Source organism: Herpailurus yagouaroundi, unplaced genomic scaffold (assembly GCF_014898765.1).
Source record: "Herpailurus yagouaroundi ecotype Mexico unplaced genomic scaffold, PumYag 141, whole genome shotgun sequence".
Classification (NCBI taxonomy): Eukaryota; Metazoa; Chordata; class Mammalia; order Carnivora; family Felidae; genus Herpailurus; species Herpailurus yagouaroundi.
The window spans coordinates 1,606,355-1,634,232 of record NW_024412396.1 but is presented as its reverse complement, the minus strand read 5'-3'; the positions used below and the strand labels follow the sequence as shown (position 1 = coordinate 1,634,232).

Here is a 27,878-nt window from a genome sequence, read left to right as displayed (position 1 = left end):
GGAAACAAAAACAAACGTGAACTATTGGGACCTCATCAAGATAAAAACCTTCTGCACAGCAAAGGAAACAATCAACAAAACTAAAAGCCTACAGAATGGAAGAAGATATTTGCAAACAACATATCTGATAAAGGGTTAGTATCCAAAATCTATAAAGAATTTATGAAACTTAACACCCAATAAACAATAACCCAGTTAAATGGGTCAAAGACATGAATAGACACGTTTCCAAAGAAGACATCCAATTGGCTAACAGATACATGAAAAGATGCTCAACATCCCTCGTCATCAGAGAAATAGAAACCAAAACCACCGTGAGACATCACTTCATATCTGTCAGATGGCTAAAATGAACAGCTCAGGAGACAGCAGATGTTGGCTAGGATATGGAGAAAGAGGAACGCTTTTGCACTGTTGGTGGGAACACAAACTGGTATAGCAACTCTGAAGAACAGTATGGAGTTTCCTCAAAAAATTAAAAATAGAACTACCCTATGACCCAGCAATTGCACTACTAGGAATTTATCCAAAGGATACAAAAATGTTGATTTGCTGGGGGGAGGGTTCATATGCACCCAAATATTTATAGCAGCACTACCAACAATAACCAAATTCTGGAGACAGCCCAAATGTCTATCCTCTAAGGAGTGGATAAAGAAGACGTGGTGTGTATACATATATATATATATATATATATATATATATATATATACACACACACACACACATACAATGGAATATTACTCAGCCATAAAAAAAGAATGAAATCTTGTCATTTGCAATGACATGGATGGAGCTAGAATGCATTATGCTAAGTGAAATAAGTCCATCAGAGAAAGATAAATACCATATGATTTCACTCATATGTGGAATTTAAGAAACAAACAGACGAACATATGGGAGGAGGGGAAGAGAAGAGAGGGAAACAAACCACAAGAGACTCTTAAGGTTAGAGCACAAAGGGTTGATGGAGGGAGGGAGGTGGGGAGTAGGCTAAATGGGTGACGGGTATTTAAGGAGGGCACTTGTGATGAGCACTGGGTGTTGTATGTAAGTGATGAATCACTGAATTCTACTCCTGAAAGCAATATTGCACTGTATGTTAACTAACTAAAATTTAATTTAAAAAAAGGGTGAAAAAAGATGCATTCCAAAATTATTCAGTATACAAAGAACCAGAAACATTGACTGATATCTAAGTGAAAGATAATCTACAACTGCAAATGTCAAGATGACTAAGATGCTGGAACCAGTAGACAAAGAAGTGAAAGCAACTTTTTAAGCTGTATTCCCTGAAGTAAAAAGGAAGCACATTTGAAATGAATGATAAAATGGGCATTCTCAACAAAGAAATAGAAATGACAAAAAGAAGCAAATGGGAATTTTAGGACTGGAAAATACAATACATGAAATAAAATCCCACAGTAAGGGCTCAATAGCAAAATGAAGAGGACAGTGAAAGAGTAAGTGAACTTGAAAACAGATCAGTAGAAATTATCTAACTCAATGATTACCAATGAAGGATGACTCTTCCTCCCCGAAGGAGACATTCCTTAAATCTGGGCACACTTTTGGTTGCCACAATTTGGGGGGTAGAGTACTAGTGGCACCTAGTGGGTGGAAGCTAGGCATATTTCTAGGAAGTCTGACAATTAGGGAGGACAGCCTCCTCCCACAATAAAAAGTTATTTGACCTAAAATGTTAATAGTGCCAAAGTCAAGAAACCCTGATCAAAACTTCAGAACAAGAAAAAAAAATTGAAATAAAAATGGACACAACCCTGAAGACCTGTGCAACAATATCAAAAAGTCTAAAATATACATCAGTAGAGCCCCAGAAGGAGAGGATAAAGAGATTAGAGCAGAAAACATGCTTGAAAAGGGAATTGCCAAAAACTTGCCAAATTTGATGAAGAACATAAATACAAAAATTCAAGAATCTTGGCAAACTCTGAACAGAATAAAACCAAAGAAAATTGCATCTAAACACATCATAACTGAACTATTGACAAGCAAAAATTATATAATAATATATATAATATATGCAAAATAACATACATATAACATTGGCTAGAGAATATATATACATATATATTATATATATATATATATATATATATATATATATACTTCAAGTATGTGCATTTTATTGAACTTCAATTATAGATTAGCAAAAGGCAAATGCCATACCTAAGGTTGGTCATCCAGTCTTTATGTATATATGTATATATATATTGCAGCTAGAAAAGGAAGCAAGACATTGTACATTATATTGGAGAGCAATTATTTTAATGACCATGGATTTCTCATCACAAAACACGCAGACAGTGAAACAGCATCTTGAAGGCACAGAACAACAACACCTATCAACACAAAATTACAGATCTGGTGGAAAAACCTTTCTGAAATAAAGGTGAAATAAAGATGGTTTCAGTTGAAGAACAACCAAAAAATATAGATTTATTTTTCTTTAAGTTCTAAAATGCATACAGCTATTTCAAGCAAATATTATAACATTCAGTGGTAAGGTTTTCAATGTGTATAAATGTGATAAATATGAACAACTATAACAAACTTCAGGACTGGTGGATAAAGAGCTATATAGTGCAAGATTTCAACATTTTACATGAAACAGTATATTATTAACTCTCAGTAGTCTCTGAATAATAGGTATATACATTGTAATCTCTAGAACCAACACTCAAAACATGCAAAGAGATATAGCCAACAGCCAATATATAAAATGGAATATTAGAAAGTATTCAAGTAATCCAAAAGAGTCAGGAAAAAAAAGAGAAGAGAGAACCAAAAAATAAAGATAGGTCATGAAAAACAATAATAAAACAGAAAAACAGTAATAAAATAGTATGCATGCAGTACCTAAATCTATGAAAGTAATGCACAGCAACAGAGAGAAGATGATTTTCTGAGGTCACAGGTAGAGGGAGAGAGACACCCATTGGGGATGATGGAAAGGTTCATTACCTTGATTGTGGCATATACATAAATTGAAACTGATCAAATTGTACACTTCATATATGTACAGTTTATTGTACTTCAATTCTAGATTAGCAAAAGACAAATGCCGTACCTAAGAGATTGGTCATTCAGCCTTTACGCTTACCGATTTGTGTCCCTTCTACATTTCCCAACACGAATCCCGATGAACTAAAAATTAACTCTAGGAGGGCACTTGTGATGATCACTGGGCGTTGTATGTAAATGATGAATCATTGTTCTACTCCTGAAACCAATATCACACTGTAGGTTAACTAACTAGAATTTAAATACATTTTTTTTAAAGGAAAAAAAAAACTGTTTTCCTCCTTCTTCCTACTCCAGTGTCCCAAATCCTAAGGAAAATGTGTCTTGGGCCGTTTTGTATTAAACTCATTAAAACTCTCCACTATTTTGCAACAAAAATGAAGCCAGAAAACACTCAGGAGGTGCTCAGATGTGTCTCCATCTTTCCTCCAAGTATACTGCCCAAGCCTGCCTCCAAATCTAGCTTCTCTACCCTCCATCCTTTTCTGCCACATGATAGGGAGACTCCAGTCTACTACTGCCCTGCTCATCAGAGACCAGACTTGGCTCTGCTGCATATATTATATCTACTCAAAGAGTCAGGTTACATGTGTGAGGAGGAAAGCCAACAAGACCTTCTTCAGTCAGATCTACAGTTGCTCAAAACTTCTGATTAACTTCTTGTTCAATCTTCTCCTTACAACTGGCAATGTGTTCTATGTACATCTTTATATAATATAGAGTGATCTATGATATATATATATATATATATAACATAGTAGTACATATATATGTACTACTATATATAATATAGTGTATATATAATATAGAGTACATATATATAATATATAGAGTACTATGTATGTAATACATAGTACTATATATATACATATATATGTGTATTTAGATATAATATTATATATATGTATATATATATATATATATATATATAATATAGAGTACATAAGTATTTTATATTAAAACTTAAAACATATGCTTGGAGAACCTGCATTTGAGTCCTGGCTTTGCTACTAACAACCTTTGAGATTATGGATAAGTGACTTAAATTCTTTGTGCCTCAGGATCCTTATGTATACAAGGAGCATAGTTATAACAATTTCTGAGAGAATTACATGGTATGATGCACATAAAGGGCTTAAAATAACGGTAAAAGGAGTGATCCCTCAGGATATAACGTAACAAAGGGCAGCAAATTTTGTCTGTTCTATGTATTATTCTTTGTTGAATAGATTTGATTAATGAAAAAAATCAGTAGCTTTTTTGTGGTAGCAGTAATGGGTTTTCTTACTCATTTGTTAATTTAGCAAATATTTGAAGAGATTTTACTATGGTGCAGGCACTATTCCAATTGCAACAAATATAACAATTTGACTTTAATCTGCATGGAGAACATCAGTTTAAGTCTGCCATGTGAATTTCCTGAAAAGATAATGTAAGAAATGTTACAACTTCTCTTGCCACATGTGGGGTCATATGTAGGACTCTCTGCTCCTCCTTTATTTCTTATTTTTCTTTCTTCCTTTAAGAATCTATTGTTTCTCATAAAAGACTCTTAAATCTAGAGAACAAACAGTGGGTTGCTGGAGGGGTTGTGGGAGGGAGGATGGTGTAAATGGGTAAGGGGAATTAAGGAATCTACTTCTGAAATCATTGTTGTATCATATGCTAACTAACTTGGATATAAATTAAGCAATAAATAAAAGGGGGGGGAAAGAATCTATTGTTTCTTGGGCTGCAGCTTCCCTAGAAATCATTCTTTCTTGCCCCAGCTTGTCGGGGAGACTTAAGGCATTTGCAACCTCATCTGTTATGGGTGTGTCTTTAAATATAATGTTTACCTGGATGACCTGGAACAAGGTCAAAGGGCTAGAATTTCATGCAAGGATGAACACATAGACCATTACACTGATCCTAATTTTATACTTTCTTTTTTTTTTTTTAATTTTTTTTCAACGTTTATTTATTTTGGGGACAGAGAGAGACAGAGCATGAACGGGCGAGGGGCAGAGAGAGAGGGAGACACAGAATCGGAAACAGGCTCCAGGCTCTGAGCCATCAGCCCAGAGCCCGCCGCGGGGCTCGAACTCACAGACCGTGAGATCGTGACCTGGTTGAAGTCGGACGCTCAACCGACGGCGCCACCCAGGCGCCCCTAATTTTATACTTTCAAAAGCACAAATTTCAGCCATGATTGAAGAACTATGGTGACAGACTTGGTTTTGGCTCTCACCATTGAAGGCCTGTTCACTTCTTGTTTTTCCGCCGTGTTCTCAGAGTTAATTTGGATGACTGTCACACCAACAAAAGCACCTGGGGTGAACAGTGGGTGACAACACAGTAGACTCTCTCCTGTTTCCTAAACCAGAGTGGGTGATAAGCTCAGACGCTCAGCATCTGGGCCCCTGTTTTGCTCAGAGTTTACGCTTAGCTCCCTCTGCAGTCCCTGTCACTGTGTCCCTCAGGGCACAGTAGTACACAGCCGAATCTGTCACTTGCACTGAGGATTTCTTCAAGTGGAAAGAATTTGGTTCTTTGTGGTAGGTGGCTTCAAAACCTTTGCTGCTTCCCTTCTCGTTGGCTTTCAAGGCTTTCAGAAGGAGCTGTGGACCTTCTCCGGGATACTGGACACACCAGAAAAGGGCAGGGTACTGTGTGGTTTCATAAGAGCAGTTCACAGTCAGAGAAGCCCGCTCTGAGAGGGTCATTTGGCCTTCCATCTGGGTCACCGAATCTCCCTTGCTTCCTCCTGAAACAAAAACAAAACAGTAGTTCTGGTCACCTCAGGCATGATCTGGGTTCTACCTCTTACAGAAAATTGTAGTTAAAGATGACACCAATATAATGGAACGAAAAAGCTTTTAGGCTTTATGTGCCATCTTACCTACCAAACATTAATAACAGCACAAGCAGTGATCCTGGAGAAGAGCTCATTTTTAAGATCTGTGGTGTCCTTGCGTCTTGACTGCTTAGTGGGAGAAAAAGTTAAGTTCACAGAGGAGGATGAGTGTGAGCTCAGAATAGAAGCAGGAAGTGTGTGTGTGTGTGTGTGTGTGTGTGTGTGTGTGTGTGTGTGTCTGAGAAAGGTAATAAACTCAGAGCCATGTTAACCTATGAACTTGTTCTCCTTTCAAGAGTCTTATATCTTTGCCTCTGGCTCTATTTTTATGACACCTGTTAGCTGTCAAGATGGTCCTTTGTAAATCTAAAGAATAGTTGGTATTTTTCATAAATCTGTTTTTTCCCAGCACACTGCCTAACATGGAAGCTCCAAACTGAGACATTTCCAAGAAAAATTCTATTTTACTTTTTCTCTTTTAGCCATTTTGAGCCTCTTAGTGATACACTGAAATATTATGTAAGTTTTAGGTTAAAGTCAGAGGAATGTCAATAACACATATTCAGTCGTTAATAGATTTGGGATGGAAGAACTTAAACTTTTTTTCACTACTCTATTCCCACACCTAAAACAATGTTGGACACTTAGCAGGTGGCCAACAAATTTCTTAAGTGCACAAATAAATGAATAGATGAATGGTTGAGGAATTCCTGCTACCTGAATTACAATATTGCTTCACATCTAAGACATCAATTATGAGACACACAATTTAATAAAAGCTTTCAAAAGGAAAAGGTAAATTTTATATTTATATACATTAAAAAGTAAAAAAATATATAACTCTGAATTGGAGAAATATGATTATTAAAGTTATTGAATATCCATAAAACTATCTGGCATTATTTTCTTCTCCCTTGGGATTTTAAGGATTCTCAGATAATCTGATTGGTCTGTGTACATCAGGAGAAATGCTCTGACACTAAACTTTAAGTGGAAATTTTTCCTCAAGCATGCTCTCTGCATATGTCCATCTACCAACATTATTGGCCAATATAATATATATAAGTTCAACAAAATTGCTTTTACCACAGGATAGGATATGCAGATAATATGGATTTGCCTCAGAAAACAAAAGGATGAACTCAATCTCAGCTTCTAGCGTTGGTAGGGACATGTCTGATGATATACAGAAACATTTTATAGCAAGGGTGAGACTTCTCTGTAAATACAAGTCAGTTGGGGGGCATCTGAGGGGCTCAGTCAGTTAAGCGGCCGACTCTTGATTTCAGCTCAGGTCATACTCATGGTTCCTGAGTTTAAGCCACAAGTTGGACTCTATGCTGACAGCATGGAGCCTGCTCAGGATTCTCTCTCTCTCTCTCTCTCTCTCAAAAATAAACATTTAAAAAATAAAAATTAAATTAAAATTTAAAAAAACAGTTGGTCGTCAACTCAAAAGTACAAATTTGGAGAGCTCTCCACTTAAAAAAATTACAATCTCTAGAAGTTAGACTTGAGGAAGTTAAAAATCTCAAATGGTTTGTGATGGAGCCAATATCAAACAAATTGACAACATAACCTTTAGGAACCCTGAACTAAGAGGACATTTGAGGTCTCTGTGAAGCATTTCTGGGGTCAGCAGGAGAAAACGCCTCCATTCTTCACAGAATTTTAAAACTGTTCTCTTTTCATGGTAGTATTGATGTCGCAGCTGCAAAAACAATTACTGCTTACTCTCACTATTATTGCCCATTCAACTTAGAACAAAAACTCCAGATGTTCCCAGGACATACTTAGAGAAAAGGATGCCTTCTATCCGTCAAGTCCCGTTAATATTTATCTTTGAACATGAAGCCTATTTCAGTGTACTTCCTGGAAAACTTCCCCTCCATGAATTCAGAGAAGGCAGCTACATGGTCCTGTATCAAGCTATATGTAGTAACAAGCTTCAGATTCGGGTAGAAAATTTAGATCTGGATATTATTTCAGTTCATAATTTCTTCTCTCTCTTCCTTTTCCCATCTACTCCATGTCACATCTCTGTGAGCAAGCAGTGTCTCCCTCCTTTGTCCCTAGCCCTTTGTCTCATGCCTCTACCCTACTCCAGCTGGAGTCAAAGTAGAAATAACCCGCGAACAGTCTCGGCTTCCATCATTTCCTTCACTTATTCAAGTCAACCTTGCCCCTTGCTTTTGTTGTGTCGCAAAATGAGGAAATCTATCATCCATACCATGAGTTCGTAAGTAGAGGAATGTCATAGAGGAATTGTAGCAGTAGATTTGAGTGGAATGTGTCAGAACTGTGTGATCATAATGAAAATTGCTGAAAGCTAACTACTAGCTAATAATAGATTTTATTCAGACGTCCTGACTTCAAGAGCACAAGCTCTGCTTAAGTAACCTAGATTTACCCAAATGTATTAGTCAAAAGTCAGTCAGCAAAACAGAAACAAATCCAAATATTTTAAGTAGAAAGAAATTTAACACAGTGAATTAGACATATAGACATTGGAAGATCTGATGAAGCAAAGATGGCAAGACTGATGACCTGAAACTCTGAAGTATAGTATTGCAGAAATGCTTCTCAATTACAGAACTTAAACTAGATGATAAAAGAAAGGGATTGTGGGAAATGTAGTTTGGGTTTCTCCTCAGCAAAATGGGGAAGTGTATTATAAAGGGATAAGGAAGGGGCACCTGGGTGGCTTGGTCAGTTAAGTGACCAACTCTTGATTTCAGCTCAGGTCATGATCTCATGGTTCATGGGATTGAGCCCCACGTCAGACTTCGTGCTGACAGTGCAGAGCCTGCTTGGGATTCTCTCTCTCTCCCTCTCTCTCTCTCTCTCTCTCTCTCTCTCTGTCTCTGCCCCTTCCCTGCTCATGCTCTCTCTCTCTCTGTCTTTCACTCTCTCAAAATAAATAAACTTTAAAAAGATAAAATAAAAATAAAGGGATGAGAAAGATCTGATGGACAGCATACAGAGCAGTACTTCTGTTAACTCAGTCCTTATGTAAACCTAGAGGCACTAGCTGAACTGTGTTTTGTAATCAGAACTCTGCAGTAATTAGACCAGATAGCAGCTGAATGTGGAGTATGACCCCTAGAACATTTCATAATTGTCATTTAGAATTTTTGTCACTTTTTTCAAAATAGGGGGGCTGAACATGAAAAGAACCACCACACATGAAGAGCAGGAGTTAAGCTAATGATAAATACATTGCCTTCTATTATTACATGAAAGTCTTAAGCCTTTATTTAAAAAACCTCACAGTGAGTTTAGAATTCTTCACTAATTGAAGCTCCTGAAGTTAAGTTTTTCTTGTCCTGTCAATTCCTCACAGATTTATTGTCTATTTGCTAAAAACTCTAAATGTTGCCTGCCTTGGTCATTTCTTTAGATTTCAATTTCATTAGTAGGCCTCCATGGGCAAGTAATAAAATTCTGGATTTTTTTCTCCTGTTAATGTCTCGTGTAAATTTAATTATCTGTCCAGCTGGAAGAAGCTTGGACCAGGAAAATTTCTTCCTCCCCTTCAAATGCCAAACGGTAAGAAACAATTTTTAACATTCTAACGGTAAACTCAGTTGAAAATAGAACAACAGTAAAAAAAAAGAAAAGAATGACATCATTTGTCAGAAAATTGGCCAAAGTTACTATCCCACCAATTTTGAAGATTTCTGATACAGATTTGTAGAATTTAAGATATCAAAACAATGGAAACCTGTCATTATAATTGGTAAAAATAGACGATCTTAACTTTAAAATAAGTAGAATCTGGCATCTAGATTGTCTCCTGCACCCTTAACAGTCCTTGAAGAAATGCTAAAAAATATGCGTTATTCACTATTCTTTCTGCAACATTCCTGGTAAGTTGCTAAAAATCTCCATAAGTACACTGTATTCTGAGCTACTCACCACCCCAATCAACTCCTCCCTCCTAGATGGGTGCCTAAAAATGAGGGGAAATACCAGCGCAGAGTGGATCCAGGAAGAAAGATTCCAACAAAATGATCTTAAAATTACCAAGTTGGGAAGGCAGTAAGTTTGTAAGAAGGAAATAAGCTACGAAAGGAGTTCACCTTGTTCAGTTTATTGAAAGATACAATTATGAATGAAAAGTAAAATGCTCCCGTGCTGTGTCCCAACTCCCATATCCAACCGGTTGGAGCAGATCTGCCCCCACACTTGCTCAGCCAGTCCCTGAACGCCTCTGTACTGTGTGTCCTACTATGTCAGAATCCAAAACCTTTCAGATGCACTTAGCCTCCTTAGTGCCTCAAGAGGTTTGTGTTCAGCTCCCCCTGCAGTCCAAGGTACTGTGTCACTTGCAGCACAAAAGTACTTGGCCGAGTCGCTCCAGTGGGCCGAGTGTTTCCTCAGATGGAAGGAGGTTTCATTCTTCCTAAATTCAGCCTGAAAACCTTTGATGCCTTGAACCAGGACATTTGGTGGCCCTGAAAAGTACTTGAGGAGAAGCTGGAGTCCTTGGTTGGGGTACTGCACATACCAGAAGAGATTAGGAGTTGCCCCATAGGAGTAGTTGCACCTCAGCTCCAGATGGGCTTTTTCAGAGACAGTGACATGGCCATCAAGCTGGGTCACTGACTGGGCACTGGTGTCTCCTGCAAAATCAATGCTGTATCAGTGAAAGCGGTGCAGACTCGGTCTATGAAAAGTATTTCTACTAAAATTTGAGTAAGAAAAGTTACTTATGGTAGAACAAGGGACCATAATAGGATATTACTCACTCAGGGAAAAAAGCATCCCCAGTACTGGGATGAGCAACAGGAGCATGGCTGAGCAGTGAAGACATGGCAGGCTTCTTTCTGGAAGATCTCCCCTGAGCAAGCAGGAAAGCGGCCGTGGAACCCAGCTCTTGGAAATAGGAGATGTGAGTAAGGTTGAACTAGATAAGTCCCTTGTTTAGGTAAAAATACAAGAACTTCTTAGGTGATCTTGAGTATTTTCTGACCTCTGAATATCTCACTTGTCTTAACCTCAAAGAACTCAAAAAGCGGGCTTCAGCCCCCTAGCTCCAGGGAGGAGGAGCGGAGGGGAAGGTGCTGAGAGCTTCAGCACCTCTAGTTTGCGCAACATCGCCCACTGGAGGCCAGACACAGGACAGAGGCTCCAGACAGCCTGCGAAGCTAATCTGTGCTTCCCTTCTATTTAGAGACACATCAAAAACTTCCACTGAACAGATTTTCTTTCTTCCCTAACATATAATATATTGTCTTCTGTAGTTGGTAATATTAATCCTTGTCTCTGTGAATAATAGGGCCTGTAAAATAGAGGAGTAATTTACAGAGAAACTGATTATACAGTAAGACTATCAGACTTCAGAATGCATCAGAGCTTCCAGTAGTAGCTGTGGAGTCATTTTTTTTTAATTTTTTAATGTTTATTTATTTTTGAGAGAGAGAGAGACAGAGCATGAGTTGGGGGGGGGGGGGTTGCTGCAGAGAGAGAAGGAGACACAGAATCCAAAGCAGGCTCCAGGCTCAGAGCTGGAGCTGTCAGCACAGAGCCTGACGCTGGGCTGGAACTCACCAACTGTGAGATCATGACCTGAGTCTGAGTAACTGACTGAGTCACCCAGGCGCCCTGGAGACATTCTGTAAGCAGAGATAATCAGATTAGTGTCCCCAGGCTGAGCTTTGGATAGCCTTACTGGCAGTAAGCCTCAGGCTGAGAAGCCGATATAGTAGGATGCTAGAATCAAGACATCCGCAGGACTGCTTCTTTTCTGAAACCTCTGGGGGTAAAATTGGTTTTTTACATTTCCCAGGTTCTAAAGGCTGCCCACATTCCTTCACTCATGGTCCCTTTTTCCATCTTCAAAGCCAGCAGTGCTTCATCTTTGATCATTCATCCAGAGTCCCATTTCCCTCTAACCAGTACAGGGAAGTTTCTCCAATTTTAACTACCCATGTGATTAGACTGGATCTACCTGAATAATCCAGAGTGATATTCCTATCTCAGAGTCCTTAACCGAACCCTCTCTGCAAAGCAATTGATTAAAAAACAGACCAATTTAGGGGCTCCTGAGCGGCTCAGTCTGTTAAGCTTCCAACTCTTGCTTTGGGCTCAGGTCATGATCTCACAGTTTGTGAGTTCAAGCTCTGCATCAGGCTCTGCGTGGACAGCTGTAAACCTGCTGGGATTCTGTCTCCCTCTCTCTGAGCCTCGCCCTCTTGCTCTCTATCTCTCTCTCAAAATAAATAAAAATAAACTTTAAAAAAAAAACAGACCAACTTAAACAATGACACAAACGGTACCTAATAGGTGCACAATCCTTCACTCATATGGTATGAAGGGACAGCAAAGAGGATTAGCCATAAGTAGATGTAGGGGCCACCAAGGGTAAGCTGCCTCAAAATGTACCATTTGAGCATGTTGATTATTTTAAATAAAGATTACTGAAGAGAGCCTGTGCAAGAAGGACACTCTTGGGGTACCTGGCTGCCTCAGTTGGAGGAACATGCTACTCTTGATCTTGGGGTTGAGTGCGAGCCCCACATTGGGTATAGAGATTATTTAAAAATAATATCTTTTAAAAAAAGAAAACAGAAAAAAACAAAGGACACTCAGACCCTCCTCTGTCCCCCTGAAAGCTGGAAACAAATCTCCCATGTGAAAGGCGCCCTTCCTATACCAAGAGGTAAAGAGACATCTTATCACCAGAGATAGGAAATTAATGGACAAGGATGCTGCATAAACAACGCTTGTTACTTTTTACTAATCTACTGCCCAGGCCAAATTCCACTTAGAATTCCTTACTAATTGAAGCTCCTAAGGTAAGGAGTTTCTCCTTTGTTGTCAATGCCTCACAGATTTATTGTCTCTTTGTCTAAAAAGGATATAAATGCCTCCCTTGGTCATTTCTTTCAGTCTCAATGTAACTGTTGGACCTCCATATGCATATAATAAAACTCTGGGGTTTTTCTCCTGCTAATCTGTCTCATGTAAATTTAATTCTTGGTCCAGCTGGAAGACTTTCAAGGGGAGAGAAAGAATTTTTCCTTCCTTCACAGTACAAATGATAAATATCAAAGCAAAACCAAACAAAAAGTCAGAAAACCTGACACATAAGGAAACAAAATTCCAAGAATGAAAAAGACTGTTCAAAAATATCTAAATTAACTTGTCTTGAAAAAAATTCAACAGCAAAGTTTCAACGATCAGGAAGAGCTCCTGGAAACTAAAAATATTGTTGCCAACCCCTTTTTAAAAATCAGAAGTGCCTGGGTGGCTCAGTCAGTTAAGCGCTGGACGCTTGATCTTTGCTCAGGTCATGATCTCACAATTCATGAGTTCGAGCCCCCTGTTGGGCTCTGTACTGATAGTGAGGAGTCTGCTTAGGATCTCTCTCCCTCTCTCTCTCTGCTCTTCCCCTACTCGAGCGTGCGCGCTCTCTCTCTCTCTCAAAATAAATAAGCTTAAAAAAAAAAAAGAAAAGAAATACAGAATTGCACCAAAACCCCCCTGCCTTCTCTTTGTCACCCCACTCCACCTTCAGATGTCTCTGAAATTCCCTAACCCAAAAGCTATCTGGTTCAAAGCAACCAGAGAGACTATCTTCAATTGTTTTCTATGTTTGAGGGTAGCTTGTAGTCTAGTCTTTCCAATCCTTCTGTTTCTTTTCCACCTGCCCTCTACACCTGGTACCATTTTCCCAGAGTGTAACTGGTGCTTCAATTTGTTGGGCATTCCCAGAATGCTGCAGCATAAATAGAACTGCCTCCTGTTGGCTTTCCTACTGCAGCCACATATTTTCTCTCTGCCAAACCCCTTATCTCTTCTCCACTTGCTTTCCATCCTTGAAACATCATCTTGATGTCTCCTGTGCTGTCACCATCTTTCCTGGTTGCTTTGTGCTTGTGTGCTTATATATTTTGTGAAATTCTTTTTTTTATTATTTTTTATTTATTTGTTTATTTTAGAGAGAAAGAGAGAGTATGCAAACAGGGGAAAAGGGCAGAGCGGGGAAGAGAGACAGAATCTTAATCAGGCTCCATGCTCAGCACAGAGCCCATCATGAGACCATCACAGAGCTCAGTCCCAGGACTCTGGGATCATAACCTGAACCAAAATCAAGAGTCGGGCACTCAACCAACTGAGCCACCCAGGCGCCCCTTGAAATTCTTTATTAACATTTTAGTAGACTTTCAGGAGGCTGCAGAGAGAAACATGAATATTCAATCAACTGTGTTCAACCAAAACTCTGAAACTTACTTATTTTTTTATTGTATATCTTCTTGCTGTCTTTCAGGTTTTTTGTTTACCAGGCACATAGATTGTTTTTTCTATAAAAAGGAATTTTAAACTTGTAAACCAAGAAGGAAGAACTAATAATTTTAGAATTGAAATGAGAGAAGGGTTATTGCTTCAGCTCATTCATAACACTGACAGAGAGGGCCAGTGAGAAAAGGAAACATTAGAAAAGACTCCTGGAAGGGAATGGAGGAAAAGAGAAAGTGAAAGGGGAAAGGACCCTTCACTGCAATTGACATTTTCAGTATCTTTCACAGCTGCCTTCCACTGCACTTCCTGAGTTACTGAGACACACTGAATGCCTCTGTCAGTCTTCTCTCTAACAAGGCCCCTTCTCCCTGAAAATCGAATTATTTTTATGGATCAAAATAAAATAATAAATAAGTAACTATTCACCCAGTGACTGCAATATACGAGGGAAGCGACCCCCATATGTGAGGAGCCCCCAGGACTAGATGCAATACAATCCAAAGTTCCCTTTTCTTTCTTCTCCTCTCTTTTCCTCTACCCACCCTATTACCTTTCACTTCTTCATTAGTCTCCTTGAGGATAACAAAAAGAGTTAACCTCTTCTGGATAAGGAAAAGAGTCGAGGGAGCTACGTGATTTCCCCCAACCACCATTCCTGAACTGTGATCTGATGAAGAATGTAAACCTGACCGTTTTTTCTCTTCAGATGATACAGACACTGCCCCCTCTGTCTCGGGTTGCTTTAAGAAGCCGGCTAATCAAGATATAGTAGGGAGGTCTGTCTCTCTCTGTCCCAAAAATAAATAAAAAACGTTGAAAAAAAAATTAAAAAAAAAAAAGATATAGTAGGGAGGAGAAAAAGAGGGCAGGGAGTGTGCACAGGATTTGGACATGAGCCATTTCTTCCAGTATGTGCTTGTGTCCACTTCTTTGGAAAGCAGCAGTCCATGACTGCTATTTTGTTTGCACCAAAAGAAACTATGATAAATATAATTTTCCTTCCATTCTTCTTGTACATGTGGGAACTGTTTCTCCCTCCTCCCTTTCATTCTTTCTGTAAGAGCCAGTTGCTTTGGTATTTGGTATTTTCCTCTGTTCCCTAGGAAATAACCCTCTCTGTGTCAGGAGGACGTTATGCAGATGCAACCCCATCTATCTCACGCTGTGTCTCTAAAGAGAAAATCATATACATCTCTAATTGGGGGGATACCCTTGACCAAAGTCACAGGGTTGGACTTTGTCTGGAAGGAGGAGACAGAGATCATGTCATTGATTTTTTTTTTCTTTTTCAAGTTTTTATTAAAATTCCAGTTAGTTAACATAGTGTATATTAGTTTCAGGTGTAGAATTTAGTGATTCATCACGTACCTATAACACCCTGTGCTCATCACAACAAATACAATCCTTAATGTCCATCACCCATCTAGCCCATCCCCACCCACCTCCCCTCCAGCAACACTGTTTGTTCTTTATCATTAAGAGTCTGTCTCCTGGTTTGCCTGTTTTTCCCCCCATGTTCATCTGTTTTGTTCCTTAAATTCCACATCTGAGTGAAATCATATCGTATTTGTCTTTCTCTAACTGACTTATTTCGCTTAGCATGATACTCTAACTCCGTCCACCACTGATCCTTGATGAAAGATGTCAGACCCTGTTTCTCATTTCTACAAGGGGGTGTTAAGTTCAGGACCTGGTCAGTTGCTATTTTTCCACTGTGTTCTTGAAGTCAATCTGGGTGATCTTCACACCTGCCAGGGTACCTGAGGGTCAAACCATAGTAGAATGTCCTGAAACCAGAATGAGTCATGAGCACCAGTCCTCAGCATATGGGTCCTGACTGGTCCTCTGAGGGCTTGCGCTTGCCGCGCACCCCCCCCCCCCAGCCTCTCCAGGTGGCACAGCCACACACTACCCTGTCTGACATGTGGACTGAAAGTTTCTCCCAGTGAAAGGGGTTTTTTTCCTTCACTTGTGGCTTCAAAATCTTTGTTGCTTCCATCTCATTTTCCTTTGTGGCTCTCAAGAAAACTGCACAATTTCACCAGGACAGTGAACGCACCAGAGAAGGGAACGTGCGTACACTGTAGCAGCACAGGAGTGCTTTACAGTAAGAAAAGCCTTTTCTGAGAGGGTCACTTGTCTTTCCATCTGGGTCCCTGAGTCTCCACTGGGGAATAAAAAGTATCGATATACTCCATAAGCCACCTTCTAACCCTGACACTGCACTTCTCTGAGCAATAGGCAGCAATTTGAATTGAGATGAGCATTTGTCAAAATCTAATGATTGCAGTCTAAGGTTCGATGGCATAAAGAGCAGCCCACATCCTCTGGAGATCCCAACAAGTCCTGCACATGTGCCTTTGGTCATTACTAAAGTATGGAGATTCCTCAAAAAATTAAAATAGAACTACCCTATGACCCAGTAATTACACTACCGGGGAGTAACCCAAAGGTAATGAAAACACTAATTCAAAAGGACATATGCACCTCTATGATTGTTGTAGCATTATTTACAATAGCCAAATTATCGAAACAGCCTAATTGTCCATTGATAGATGAGTGGATAAGGAAGATGTGGTACATGTACACAAAGGAATATAACTCAGCCCTAAAGAAGAATGAAACCTTGTCATTTGAAAGAACGTGGATGGATCTAGAGTGTATAATGCTAAGTGAAACCAGTTAGAGACAGACAAATACCATATGATTTCACTCATATGTGGAATTGAAGAAAAAAACAAATGAACAAAGGGAAAAAAGTGAGAGAGACAAACCGAAAAACGGACTCTTAACTATAGAGAACAAACAAAGGAATCCCAGAGGGGAGGTGAGTGGGAGAAACAGGTAAGGGGATTAAGAATACACTCATCATCAGTGATGTATACATCACTGTATACATCACAGTATACATCAGTGATGTATACATCACTGAGTAATGTATACAACTGTTGAATCCCTATGTTGTATACCAGAAACGAATATCACATTACGTTAACTACACTGGAATTAAACTTAAAAACAATAAAAATAGATTTAAAAATATGAAATCTTACTCACTGAGAATTACTAGCAGGACCACCACATGCATTGAGCAAAAAGTAGAAAACATGGCTGTTTGAGCTGTGGGAAGAGAAAATGGCTTTGTACCCCTAAATATACCAAAGCTCATAAGGTGCTGCTCTATTCTGATTCTGGATTCTGAATGGGATCTTCTGGAGAGTCCTTCCTCCTTTGGAAAGAGCACCTTCTTGCCCTACAGCAACTTGCCAACTGGAAAGAGAACAGAATATGCCCAGAGAAGTAGGGCTGAGGAGTGTCAAACCACCATCTGACTGTGGGAATAAACATCTGAGGAAAAGAGTGCCTCCTTGTGGTTTTCCCTGGACATTAAAGTGATGTCATTAATGTTGGGTATTTACAGTATAAAATTTGTATTCATGTTTATATTTAACTTACTAATTTTAATTTTGAGCATGATAGAAAATTGTTTGACTCATGGTCATTAATTTTGTCATATTTTTCCATTTTAAAAATAAATTCATTTTTAATTTTGGAGCCCTTATCAAGATGGCTCGTTCCAGGCAATGAAGCATCTCCAAAACACCATACTAAAATTTTTTTTAAGATTAACTAAATGCTAAAGTCTTCAGACTTCAGACTTCAGATGCAGAAAGTTCTCTTTCTGATAATAAACCATTGCAGGTGGTTATTAGAATATATGTCATAATAATATATTATATATATGCTAAAGCTGCTTATGGCCATTGGAGCTACAACTACTTGATTTTTTCTGAATGTTATTTGCCTTTACTATCATATAACATATAATACCTCAACTTTCGTACCATTTTTCTCTGTTCTTACTACTGCAGAACATCTGTATGATGCAGTATGATAATATTTGGCCCTCAGTTGACATCACACAATTATACCCACATTAGGGTATTGAAATTGCATGACAGTACCCTAGTACACCACAGTCATTCAAATGATCCAAAATATCCTCCTTGTGTGCGTGCATGTGTGTGTGTGTTCCAATAAAGCTTTATTTATTTATTTATTTACTTACTTATTTACTTATTTATCTTTAATTTTATTATTATTCTTTTTAATTTGCAAGTTAGTTAACATACAGTGTAGTCTTGGCTTCAGGATTAGAACCCAGTGATTCATCACTTATATATAACACCCAGTGCTCATCTCAAAAAACACCCTCCTAATGCCTATCACCCATTTACCCAGCCCCTCCCACCTTACCCCCAGCAACCCTCAGTTTGTTCTCTGTATTTAAGAGTTTCTTATGGTTTGCCTCCCTCTCTGTTTTTATCTTATTTTTCCTTCCCTTCCCTTATGATCATCTGTTAAGTTTCTCAAATTCCACATATGAGTAAAATCATATGATATCTGTCTTTCTCTGACTGACTTATTTTGCTTAGCATAATAACTTCCAGTTCCATCCACCTTGTAGCAAATGGCAAGATTTCACTCTTTTCCATCTCCCAGTAGTATTCCATTGTGTATACATACCATATCTTCTTAATCCATTCATCAATTGACAGACATTTGAGCTCTTTCCATAATTCAGCTGCTATATATAATTGTGGATAGTGCTGCTATAAACATTGGGGTACAAGTGTCCCTTCAAATCAGCATTTTTATATCCTTTGGATAAATACCTAGTAGTGCAATTGCTGGTACATAGAGTAGTTCAAAATGATATTTTTCAGGATGCCTGGGTGGCTCAGTCAGTTAAGTGTGCAACTCTTGATTTCAGCTCAGGTCATGATCTCACAGTCATGAGATCAAGCCCCAAGTAGGTCTCTGTGCTGGGCATGGAGCCTGCTTGAGATCCTCTCTCTCTCTCTGTCTCCCCTGCTTGTGCTCTCTGTCTCTGAAATAAAATATTTTTTGTCAAGTGTTATCCCAATCAAAACAAATGTTTCAGTGTTTATAGAACTCTAATACCCATAGGCTCCTGTCTGCTACCACCTGTAGACTGATGACTTTCAATTTTGTATCTTTAGCCTGGCACTCTCTCCCGAGGTAGAGACTTGTATTTCTAAAAGGCAACTACTCAAACTTCACACGTCACAGCTGAACTGATCTTCCTCTCCCTGTGGTCTAGTGCCCACAAGCCTACTCAATCTTCCTCATCTCTCTTAATGGCAAGCCCTTCTTTCTATTTGTTTAGGTCAAAAACTTTGGAGGCATCCTTGATTTTTTTTTTTTTTCACATACCCATGCAATATGTCCGCAAATGTTGTTGGGTGCACCTTCAAAACATAGTCAGAGTTTGTTGACTTCTCAGCACCACCACTGCTACCACGTTGGTCCAAACCACCATCATCTGGCCTAGATTATGGCAATAGGTTATTAACTTTTGCTCTGAACTCCCAAGAGTTTATTCTCAGCACAGCATAGCCTGAAGCCCTACCTGGTCTGGCCCTTGTTACTTTTGTGATCCAATCTCTTATTCCTCTCCCACTGGTGGCCCTCCCTCCAGCCACACTGGCCCCCTTGCTATGTCTGGGACAGCTCCTGCCTCAAGTGCTTCACACTAGTTGTTTCATCTGCCTGAGCTGCTCTCCTGAATGACTGTATGGCTTCCTTTCTCACTTCCTTCATATATTTATTCAGAGAGGACAACAATGGTCCCTTCTTCCTATTTAAAATTACAACCGGAGTCAACTCCAGCTCAATGTTGCCAATTTCCAATTCCCTGCATTATTCTTTCCATAGCACTTAGTATCTTCTAATATACTATGTGATTTATTATTTATCACTTTTTAAAAATTATCTGTCTGCCTTGATAGAATGTCAAGTCCACTAGGGCAGAAATTTTTACCTGATTTATTCACTGGTGAATATTTATTGTGTATAGATATCTATATTGTATATGCATGGGACATAGCACGTACTCAATAATATTTGTTAAAGATTCTAGGTCATGAAATACAGATTTACATACTGGCTTATTTTAAATAGATTTTGAGGTGATTTGCAATAAGATTAATGAAATAGAAATACGAAAGGGTAAATTTAACACCCATAGCAGAGAGTTTAAGTCTGGACTTCTGGAGGAAATGAGAAAAACAACCATAAAAACGAGTATCTGTTGAATACTTAATCTACTAGTGTACTTGCTACTATCAGAGTCGATTGGAACATAAATTAAGCAATAAATCAGGACCTTAATAAATGTCTGTATTTTTGGAATTTTGCTAAATCCTAACAATAAGCTTATGAAGTCCTTCTAATTACTAGACTTTTACAGAAGAGGACATTGATGCTCAGAAAGCTTGAGACACTTGTCCAAGACTAACTACATAGCTGGTCCATTAGGATTTGAACGGTGATGTGTTAGACTCCCGCGCCCATCTTTTTTTTTTTTTAATGTTTATTTTATTTTTGAGAGAGAGAAAGAGACAGAGCGTGATCAGCGTGTTAGACTCCCGCACCCATCTTTTTTTTTTTTTTTTATGTTTATTTTATTTTTGAGAGAGAGAGAGAGACAGGGGCAGAGAGACTGAGACACAGAATCAAAGTGAGCTCCAGGCTCAGAGCTGTGAGCATAGAGCCCAATGAGGGGCTTGAATTCACAAGCTGTGAGATCGTGACCTGAGCCGTGACCTGATCGTGACCTGAGTTAAGTTGGCACTTAACCAACTGAGCCACCCAGGCACCCCAACCGTGCCCATCTTTTTAAATACTGTACTGCCAATTATAACTTAACCTCCCATGTATTACAAACTAGAAAGTATGCCAGTTCCTCGTGGGAGAAAACAATTTACTCAATTCTAATGTAATTCTTTTACATTCAATAATTTCTTAGTTCCCTCCCCATCCCTGTCCTGAGCTGCTGGCTGATTCTCCATCCTTCTCTCAACCTCCTTTCCTGACATGACTCTTACTCTTATCCAAATTCTCTGGATCTTTTGTGTCTCATCAACACCTTTTAAAAATGCAGTGAAAATTCCTCCCAAATAACACTTATGCCTCAATAACACAACACCTATGTTCAATTTCAGGAGGCTCATGAATCTTCAATAAGTCTAACCATGGTTGAAAATCCTGTGTTAGGTCTCTTCTCTCTAAAAAAATCCCGGATGCCAGCACTCAGATCCAATTATTTCCTAGCTTCCTAATGTTCCTAGCTTTTTCTATTATATTGATTGTGATTAAAATTAAGAATTTGGACAGTATGACTAATGTACATTCTAACTCTCAAATTCTACTTTTCTCATTTTATCATTTTCTTCCTCTGTTCTTTTAGCATCTCTTCCCTACACTCACACGCAAACAACATAATGATAGTACCATGATGGCCATGCTCCATGTGGCTCCGAGTAGACTGAGATATCAACCATAACCCCAAACTGAGTCAACCAAAAAACCCACAATTCTGCCATCATTAGTATTAAAAAGAGTCACAGGCCCAAGGTGGATTCAGCTGCATCCAGGACAGCAAACTTAAGACTTAACTGCAGTTTCAACCTCTCCATGGGTGGAATTTTAAGCCAATCAATCTGGAATTTTGTGGTCAGCACCAATGAGATAATCTGTCACGTGGGCCCTCTTTATCCTCACCTGTCCCCCCAAGAAAGATGACATAATCTGCGTAAAACCCCTGCCCCCCCCACCAAGAGTAGGTGATTTTGCCTGAAACTATCCTTTTCTTATGCTAATAACTTTCAGCCCCACCCTCCTTGCTCTTAAAACATTCCATTGTAGGGGCGCCTGGGTGGCGCAGTCGGTTAAGCGTCCGACTTCAGCCAGGTCACGATCTCACGGTCTGTGAGTTCGAGCCCTGCGTCAGGCTCTGGGCTGATGGCTCAGAGCCTGGAGCCTGTTTCCGATTCTGTGTCTCCCTCTCACTCTGCCCCTCCTCCGTTCATGCTCTGTCTCTCTCTGTCCCAAAAATAAATAAACGTTGAAAAAAAAAATTAAAAAAAAAAAAAAAAAAACATTCCATTGTATACAATTCCTGGGAAGTCTCCTTTACTTGCTAGATGGAATGCTGCCAGATTCATGAATCACTTCATAAAGCCCACTAGATCTTCAAAGTTACTTGGTTGAATTTTCTTTATTTAATATTAGCAACTGAATATGCCATGACATCTAGAGTCTGTCCTTTTGCTAATTAATAAACTGAAAATGGATCAAGAAAGGTAATATATGGATGAAAGGGGGGGAGGAAAAATAATTTTCCTTCTAATCTTCTAGGTTCTTGACTGAGACAACCTCCCCACCCCCCTCCCTGTAACAAAAGATAGATCAACAGAAGAAAAACAAACAGAAGTTTGATGGTGTGTACGTTTCCCGTATTTGTGAGAGAGACCCAGGAAAACTGAGTAACTCCCAGAAAAGACCCAAACCATCACCTTCAATACCATCTTCAGCTAAAGACCAAAGAATATGTTGGGGGGTGAGGGATATGCCAATTATGGAAGGTTTTCAGCCAAAGCACAGTAAACAAAGGGTATGGTGGTTGTGCATATTTAAGGTGCTATCTTCTTGGGCCGCCTGGGGGGCTCAGTCGGTTAGGCATCCAACTCTTGATTTCAACTCAGTCATGAACTCACAGTTCATGAGTTCAAGCCCCGAATCAGGCTCTGTGCTGACAGCTCAGAGCCTGTTTGGGATTCTCTCTCTCCCTCTGTCTCTGTCCCTCCCCCACTCGTACTCTCTCCCTCTCTCTCTCTGTCTCTCAAAATAAATAAACTTAAAAAAAAAAAAAATCTAGAGCGTTTTTCTGCTCCCTTTCAATAGAAATGGCAGTGCAGCGTTCAAAAAAAATAGAGAAGTCCTCAACTCAGAACCCGTGCCCAGCATGATAAGGTGCAAGTTACTTCTATTAAAAAGTTATACATAGGGGCGCCTGCGTGGCTCAGTTAGTTAAGTATCCAGCTCTGGATTCTGGCTCACGTCATGACCTCACAGTTGTGAGTTCAAGCCATGCATCAGGTTCTGTGCTGACAGTGCAAAGCCTGCTTAGGATTCTCTGTCTCCCTCACTTGCTGCCCCTCCCCAGCTCTCTCTGCCTCTCTCAAAAATGAAAATAAATAAACATGAAAAAAATCCTTTATATAAGAAAAAAGTTATACATAGACACACTCACTGATATCACACACACAGTAAACAAAGGTTCTAAACCCATCTTTACAAGAGTCATGACTTATGGCCTGTTGCCCAATATAGTATGGTCCTCCATTCACAAAATGAATAACAAACAACATAGGTATGAAAAAGAAAACTGCATGACCATAATGGAGCTACTTGTGGCTCTAAATCAATAAATCAAGATTTAATAACTAACCTAACTGCAGTTTCAACCCCTTCAGGAATGTACCTTTAACCAGCCAAACTGGAATTTCAGGCAATCCCCTGGAAGACACCTTACCCCTTAGGAGGGGACCTTACCTAAACATTGCATTCCTTGCTAATAAATTCTTTTTTTTTTTTTTTTAATGCCTTCTCTCTGCCTTTAAAACCCTTTCCATTCCTGCAGCTCTGTGGAGCTTTCTCCTCTGCATGCTGGATGGAATGCTTCTCTGGATTCACAAATCATTTAATAAAGCCAGTTACATCTTCAATTTTACTTGGCTCAGTTTTGTTATTTAACACAGGTCAATTTTTTTATCCTTACCGTCATCATCATCATCACTTGGAGTTCAGTTTAGAAGGGTCCCAGAAATATGTAGACAGGGGTATTTTGTTTGTTTTTGTTCTTCATGTAGAGGAAACTACATTCTCTGTTTAAAAGGAATGTGTTTAACCCTCTCTATGTCTCATGCAGTTCTGGCCTAGTCACAAAAATTGGGCAGAATTAATTGTCCTTAAGCTCACACACACACACACACACATGCATGCAAATTCTCTTTTCTTGCTCTCTGGCACTCTTCAGGGCATATTCATTTTTCCTGAAAAATTAGGCTCTGAATTTCAGAACTGAGACAAACTTGGGAATCCTGTGGTAAGCCCTTCATGGTCCGATGAGGAAACTGAGACCTGCAAATCTCACCAGTTGCTTAAAGTCACACAGTGGTATCAGCAGTGCTCAGGCTGGGAGATGGATCCCCCACTCCCTCATGGTCAGTCCAGTGCTCCTTCTCACACCCTTTAATCTTTTCAAGTACCCCCATTTAATATGCCAGGAGCATATTAAACCCTTGGGGTCAGCACAGCCAGCAGCTCTGTTGACTGCGAGAGTTGTTAGCAGAGTTTGGGTACAGGAAGCAGGTGATAGGACCCTGCTGTGTGTTTGCAGCACAGAGGTAGGTGGCTGAGTCTGCAGGCTGGGGTTCTGTTATGTAAAAGGAACTCTGTTTGAAGGTCTTATCAAAGGTGGCCTTCAGTCTTCCTGTCTGTTTTTTACTCTCATTTTCACGGATTAGTAGCAAGAAGACAAGGCCTCTTCCCAGATCTTGTCGGTACCACTGGAAGACCACTGGAGAAAAATTTGTGCAGTTACAGGTCAGAACGGCCTTCTCACCCTCCTGGATGTTCAGGGACTGAGGACTCTGTTCCATCTTTTGGCTGCTTACCCCTAGGCAGAAACACAATACCAGAAACAGGAGGTTTAGTCACTACACTACACTCTTAAGAGTCATATTTTCTTTCCACAACCCCAGATATAACCAAAGATGAAGCAGAATGGATCCTAGCTCTTCCCTCTCCATCCCATGGCCTGGATCTCTGGATCTCTTTGTTCTTATCACCAGGAAGCCTCCAACTCACAGTCCACTGGAAGCCACAAAATCACCAAAATAACTCCCAGGAACAGCTCCATTCTTGTCCCCAACTATAGCTTGATATGTGGACTCAGTCTCCTCAATCAAAAAGCCATTCTCTTTAGTTAGGTGGGTGTTACTGGGGTTCTTCTATGGGAGGAAGTCTCTTTCCTACCCAATCAGTGACAAGCTTGTTCAGCCCTCTGCAGATACACACTGGTCTAATCCAACTTTAAAGAGAACTTGTTTCATGGGGCGCCTGGGTGGCTTGGTCGGTTAAGCGTCTGACTTCGGCTCAGGTCATGATCTCAGGGTCCGTGATTTTGAGCCCGGCGTCAGGCTCTTGTGCTGACAGCTCAGAGCCTGGAGCCTGTTTCAGATTCTGTGTCTCCCTCTCTCTCTCTGCCCCTCCCCCTGCTCATGCTCTGTCTCTCTCTGTCTCAAAAATAAATAAACGTTAAAAATAAATAAATAAATAAATAAATAGAGAACTTGTTTCAAATCTGAGAAAGGATCCCAATAAGATAGTAAGTAAACACCGCCATCTCGTGTTCAGAAGCTTTTTGACAATAATAAAATGTGCTCCAGACAAGTGCTTCTCACGTGCATACCAATTACCTAGGGATTTTGCTAAACTACAGATTCTTTTTCATTACGTAGGGGAGCAAGAATATCCTGTTCCCTTCAAGGTCTTTCTAGCCAGACTAGGAATCAAATGGTGATGAAACAGATTAACAGGAGAAAATCAAATATGATTTTGTATAAGGGGAATCCACACAGACATGGAAATTCCAAAGACAGGCAAAATGAGGTGTATATCTCATTCTGAACTAAGGAGAAGGAGGCAGGGGTCCAGAACTTCAAAGGGAAGGAAAGCAATTCACAGGAAGATGAAAAGGTACATATTTAGTAAGCAATTTGAGCCACAATGGACACAGAGGACTTTGACAAACAGGCTTTGTTAAGTTTCTCCCCATCTATCACACTTAGTTCATAGTATAATATAGTTATTTATGGTGGAAACTCTCTTCCTGGAGCAGGTGCTCTATCTAAATTCTTTTTAAGCAATTATTGGGTAGGGGGGGAGGTAAAAAGCTTTTCCTGAATCTGCTGGGTATTGATTGCCTTTTAACTCAAAATAATCTTGGTGCCAAAGTGGCCTGTCTTGGGGCAGCCAGCCCAGGGTCTCTACCATTAGGTCCCTGGTAGGACTGGATAGTCTATATTTCTTTTTTTTTTTTTTTAATTTTTATTTATTTTTGAGACAGAGAGAGACAGAGCGTGAGCGGGGGAAGGGCAGAGAGAGAGGGAAACACAGAATCCGAAGCAGGCTCCAGGCTCTGAGCCATCAGCACTGAGCCCTACACAGGGCTTGAACCCACAAACTGTGAGATCGTGACCTGAGCCGAAGTTGCACGCCCAACCAACTGAGCCACCCAGGCACCCCTGGATAGTCTATATTTCTAACAGGTTTCCTGGCGATGTCGATGCCGCTCATTCTCAGCTCACACTTTAAGTCATAAGTCTAGAAGAATGCTTTTTGAGTCTCAATCCATAAAAGGGAATTTGAGCATTAAGATTTGATACAGGACAAATGATCACGTTTCCCCAGGTGTCCATTCCACTGCCCAGTCAGGCTATTCTGATGTTCCCACAACAATTGCCAGAGGCTGCCACCAGCTGTAGATAATGTAAGGCACAGGACAATGCATGGCTGAATTCTAGGGAACGTTCTCAGATCCGGGAGTGAACCTCCTCTCTTCATCCTGACTGGCCTCCCTCAGGCAGGAAAATTATTGCTTTGACTTCAAAGGTTTTCTTCTTGATCTTGTTGAGCTAATGTAAGTAAACACTCACTTTAAACCCAACAGGAGCTCAGGGTGCCTGGGTCGGTCAGTCAGTTAAGTGTCTGACTTTGGCTCAGGTCAGGTCATGATCTCACAGTTCATGGGTTCAAGCCCCACTTTGGGTTCTGTGCTGACAGCTCAGAGCCTGGAGCCTGTTTTGGATTCTGTGTCTCCCTCTCTCTCTCTCTCTCTCTGCCCCTCCCCTGCTCACGCTCTGTCTCTGTCTCAAAAATAAATAAACATTAAAAAAAATTTTTTTAACCCAACAGGAATTCAAATCAGGGAAGTTTCCTGGTTCATGCAGAACCAAGCTCTCTGAAAGGTAAATTGTTATTTATAAATACAACAGTCCTCTGATTGCATACATCAGAATTTCTTTCTTTTCTACTTTGCTAATGCTAAGGTGGGCATATTGTAGTCACTTTCTCAGATACATTTAGGCCATTCTGTAGCCTAAATGATGGATAGATAAATGGACAGCCAGATAGGCAAATGAATGCATGGAAAGAAGAAAGAAGAAAATGGACTAGGGGATGCTGAGAAATGAAGCTGGAAGGAAAATTTAGGTCAAGAAGACAGAAGATTTTGAATGTTTGGATTTGTTTGTAAGTTATTTATTAGCAAAAAACCTACTGAGGCTTTTCGCCAAGTAAGTAAGATTATGGAAATTCTGTACATTTAACCTGGCTGCTTGCCCACAAGAGTAATTTGGAGACTGAGGTTGATAGGCATTGTGGAGTATGTTCCAAACTCAAGCCATCCCAGCTTTGAAACCTACCCTTACATTTAATCTCTGACGGAGCTTGAGCAAGCTACTTAACATCTTCAAGCACCAATTTCTTTATGTTTGAAACAAGAATATCATCAGGATGTTATGAGGAGACATAGATGAACTGACGTCCATAAAACACTTTGTACATACATCATGCACAATGAGAACTCAGTATATGTGAACTCTTAACTCTAAGAGAAGGAACTCAGGGATGCCTGGGTGGCTCAGTCTCTTAAGCATCTGACTTTGGCTCAAGTCATGATCTCTTGGCTCATGAATTCGAGCCCCACGTCGGGCTCTGTGGTAACAGTTCAGAGCCTGGAGCCTGCTTCAGATTCTGTTCCCTTCTCTCTCTGCCCCTCTCCATCCCAAAAAATAAATAAACATTTTAAAAAAAATTT

The 27,878-nt window shown here is 39.8% G+C and overlaps 1 long non-coding RNA gene and 2 gene segments (V, D, J or C); 1 reads left to right on the top strand and 2 right to left on the bottom strand.

Moving 5' to 3' along the window:
• Positions 1 to 9,958: 9,958 nt before the first annotated feature.
• LOC121031461 (T cell receptor alpha variable 8-3-like) lies at positions 9,959 to 11,028 on the bottom strand. The segment is given in 2 exon segments: positions 9,959 to 10,506; positions 10,633 to 11,028. Coding segments are annotated over 2 exon segments (441 nt in total).
• Positions 11,029 to 22,330: 11,302 nt separating this feature from the next.
• LOC121031485 (uncharacterized) lies at positions 22,331 to 23,833 on the top strand. The gene is made up of 3 exons (XR_005790725.1): positions 22,331 to 22,434; positions 22,898 to 22,966; positions 23,637 to 23,833. It is a non-coding gene; the product is annotated as an uncharacterized LOC121031485 (long non-coding RNA).
• Positions 23,834 to 24,303: 470 nt separating this feature from the next.
• LOC121031364 (T cell receptor alpha variable 6-like) lies at positions 24,304 to 24,974 on the bottom strand. The segment is given in 2 exon segments: positions 24,304 to 24,674; positions 24,866 to 24,974. Coding segments are annotated over 2 exon segments (423 nt in total).
• Positions 24,975 to 27,878: the final 2,904 nt, after the last annotated feature.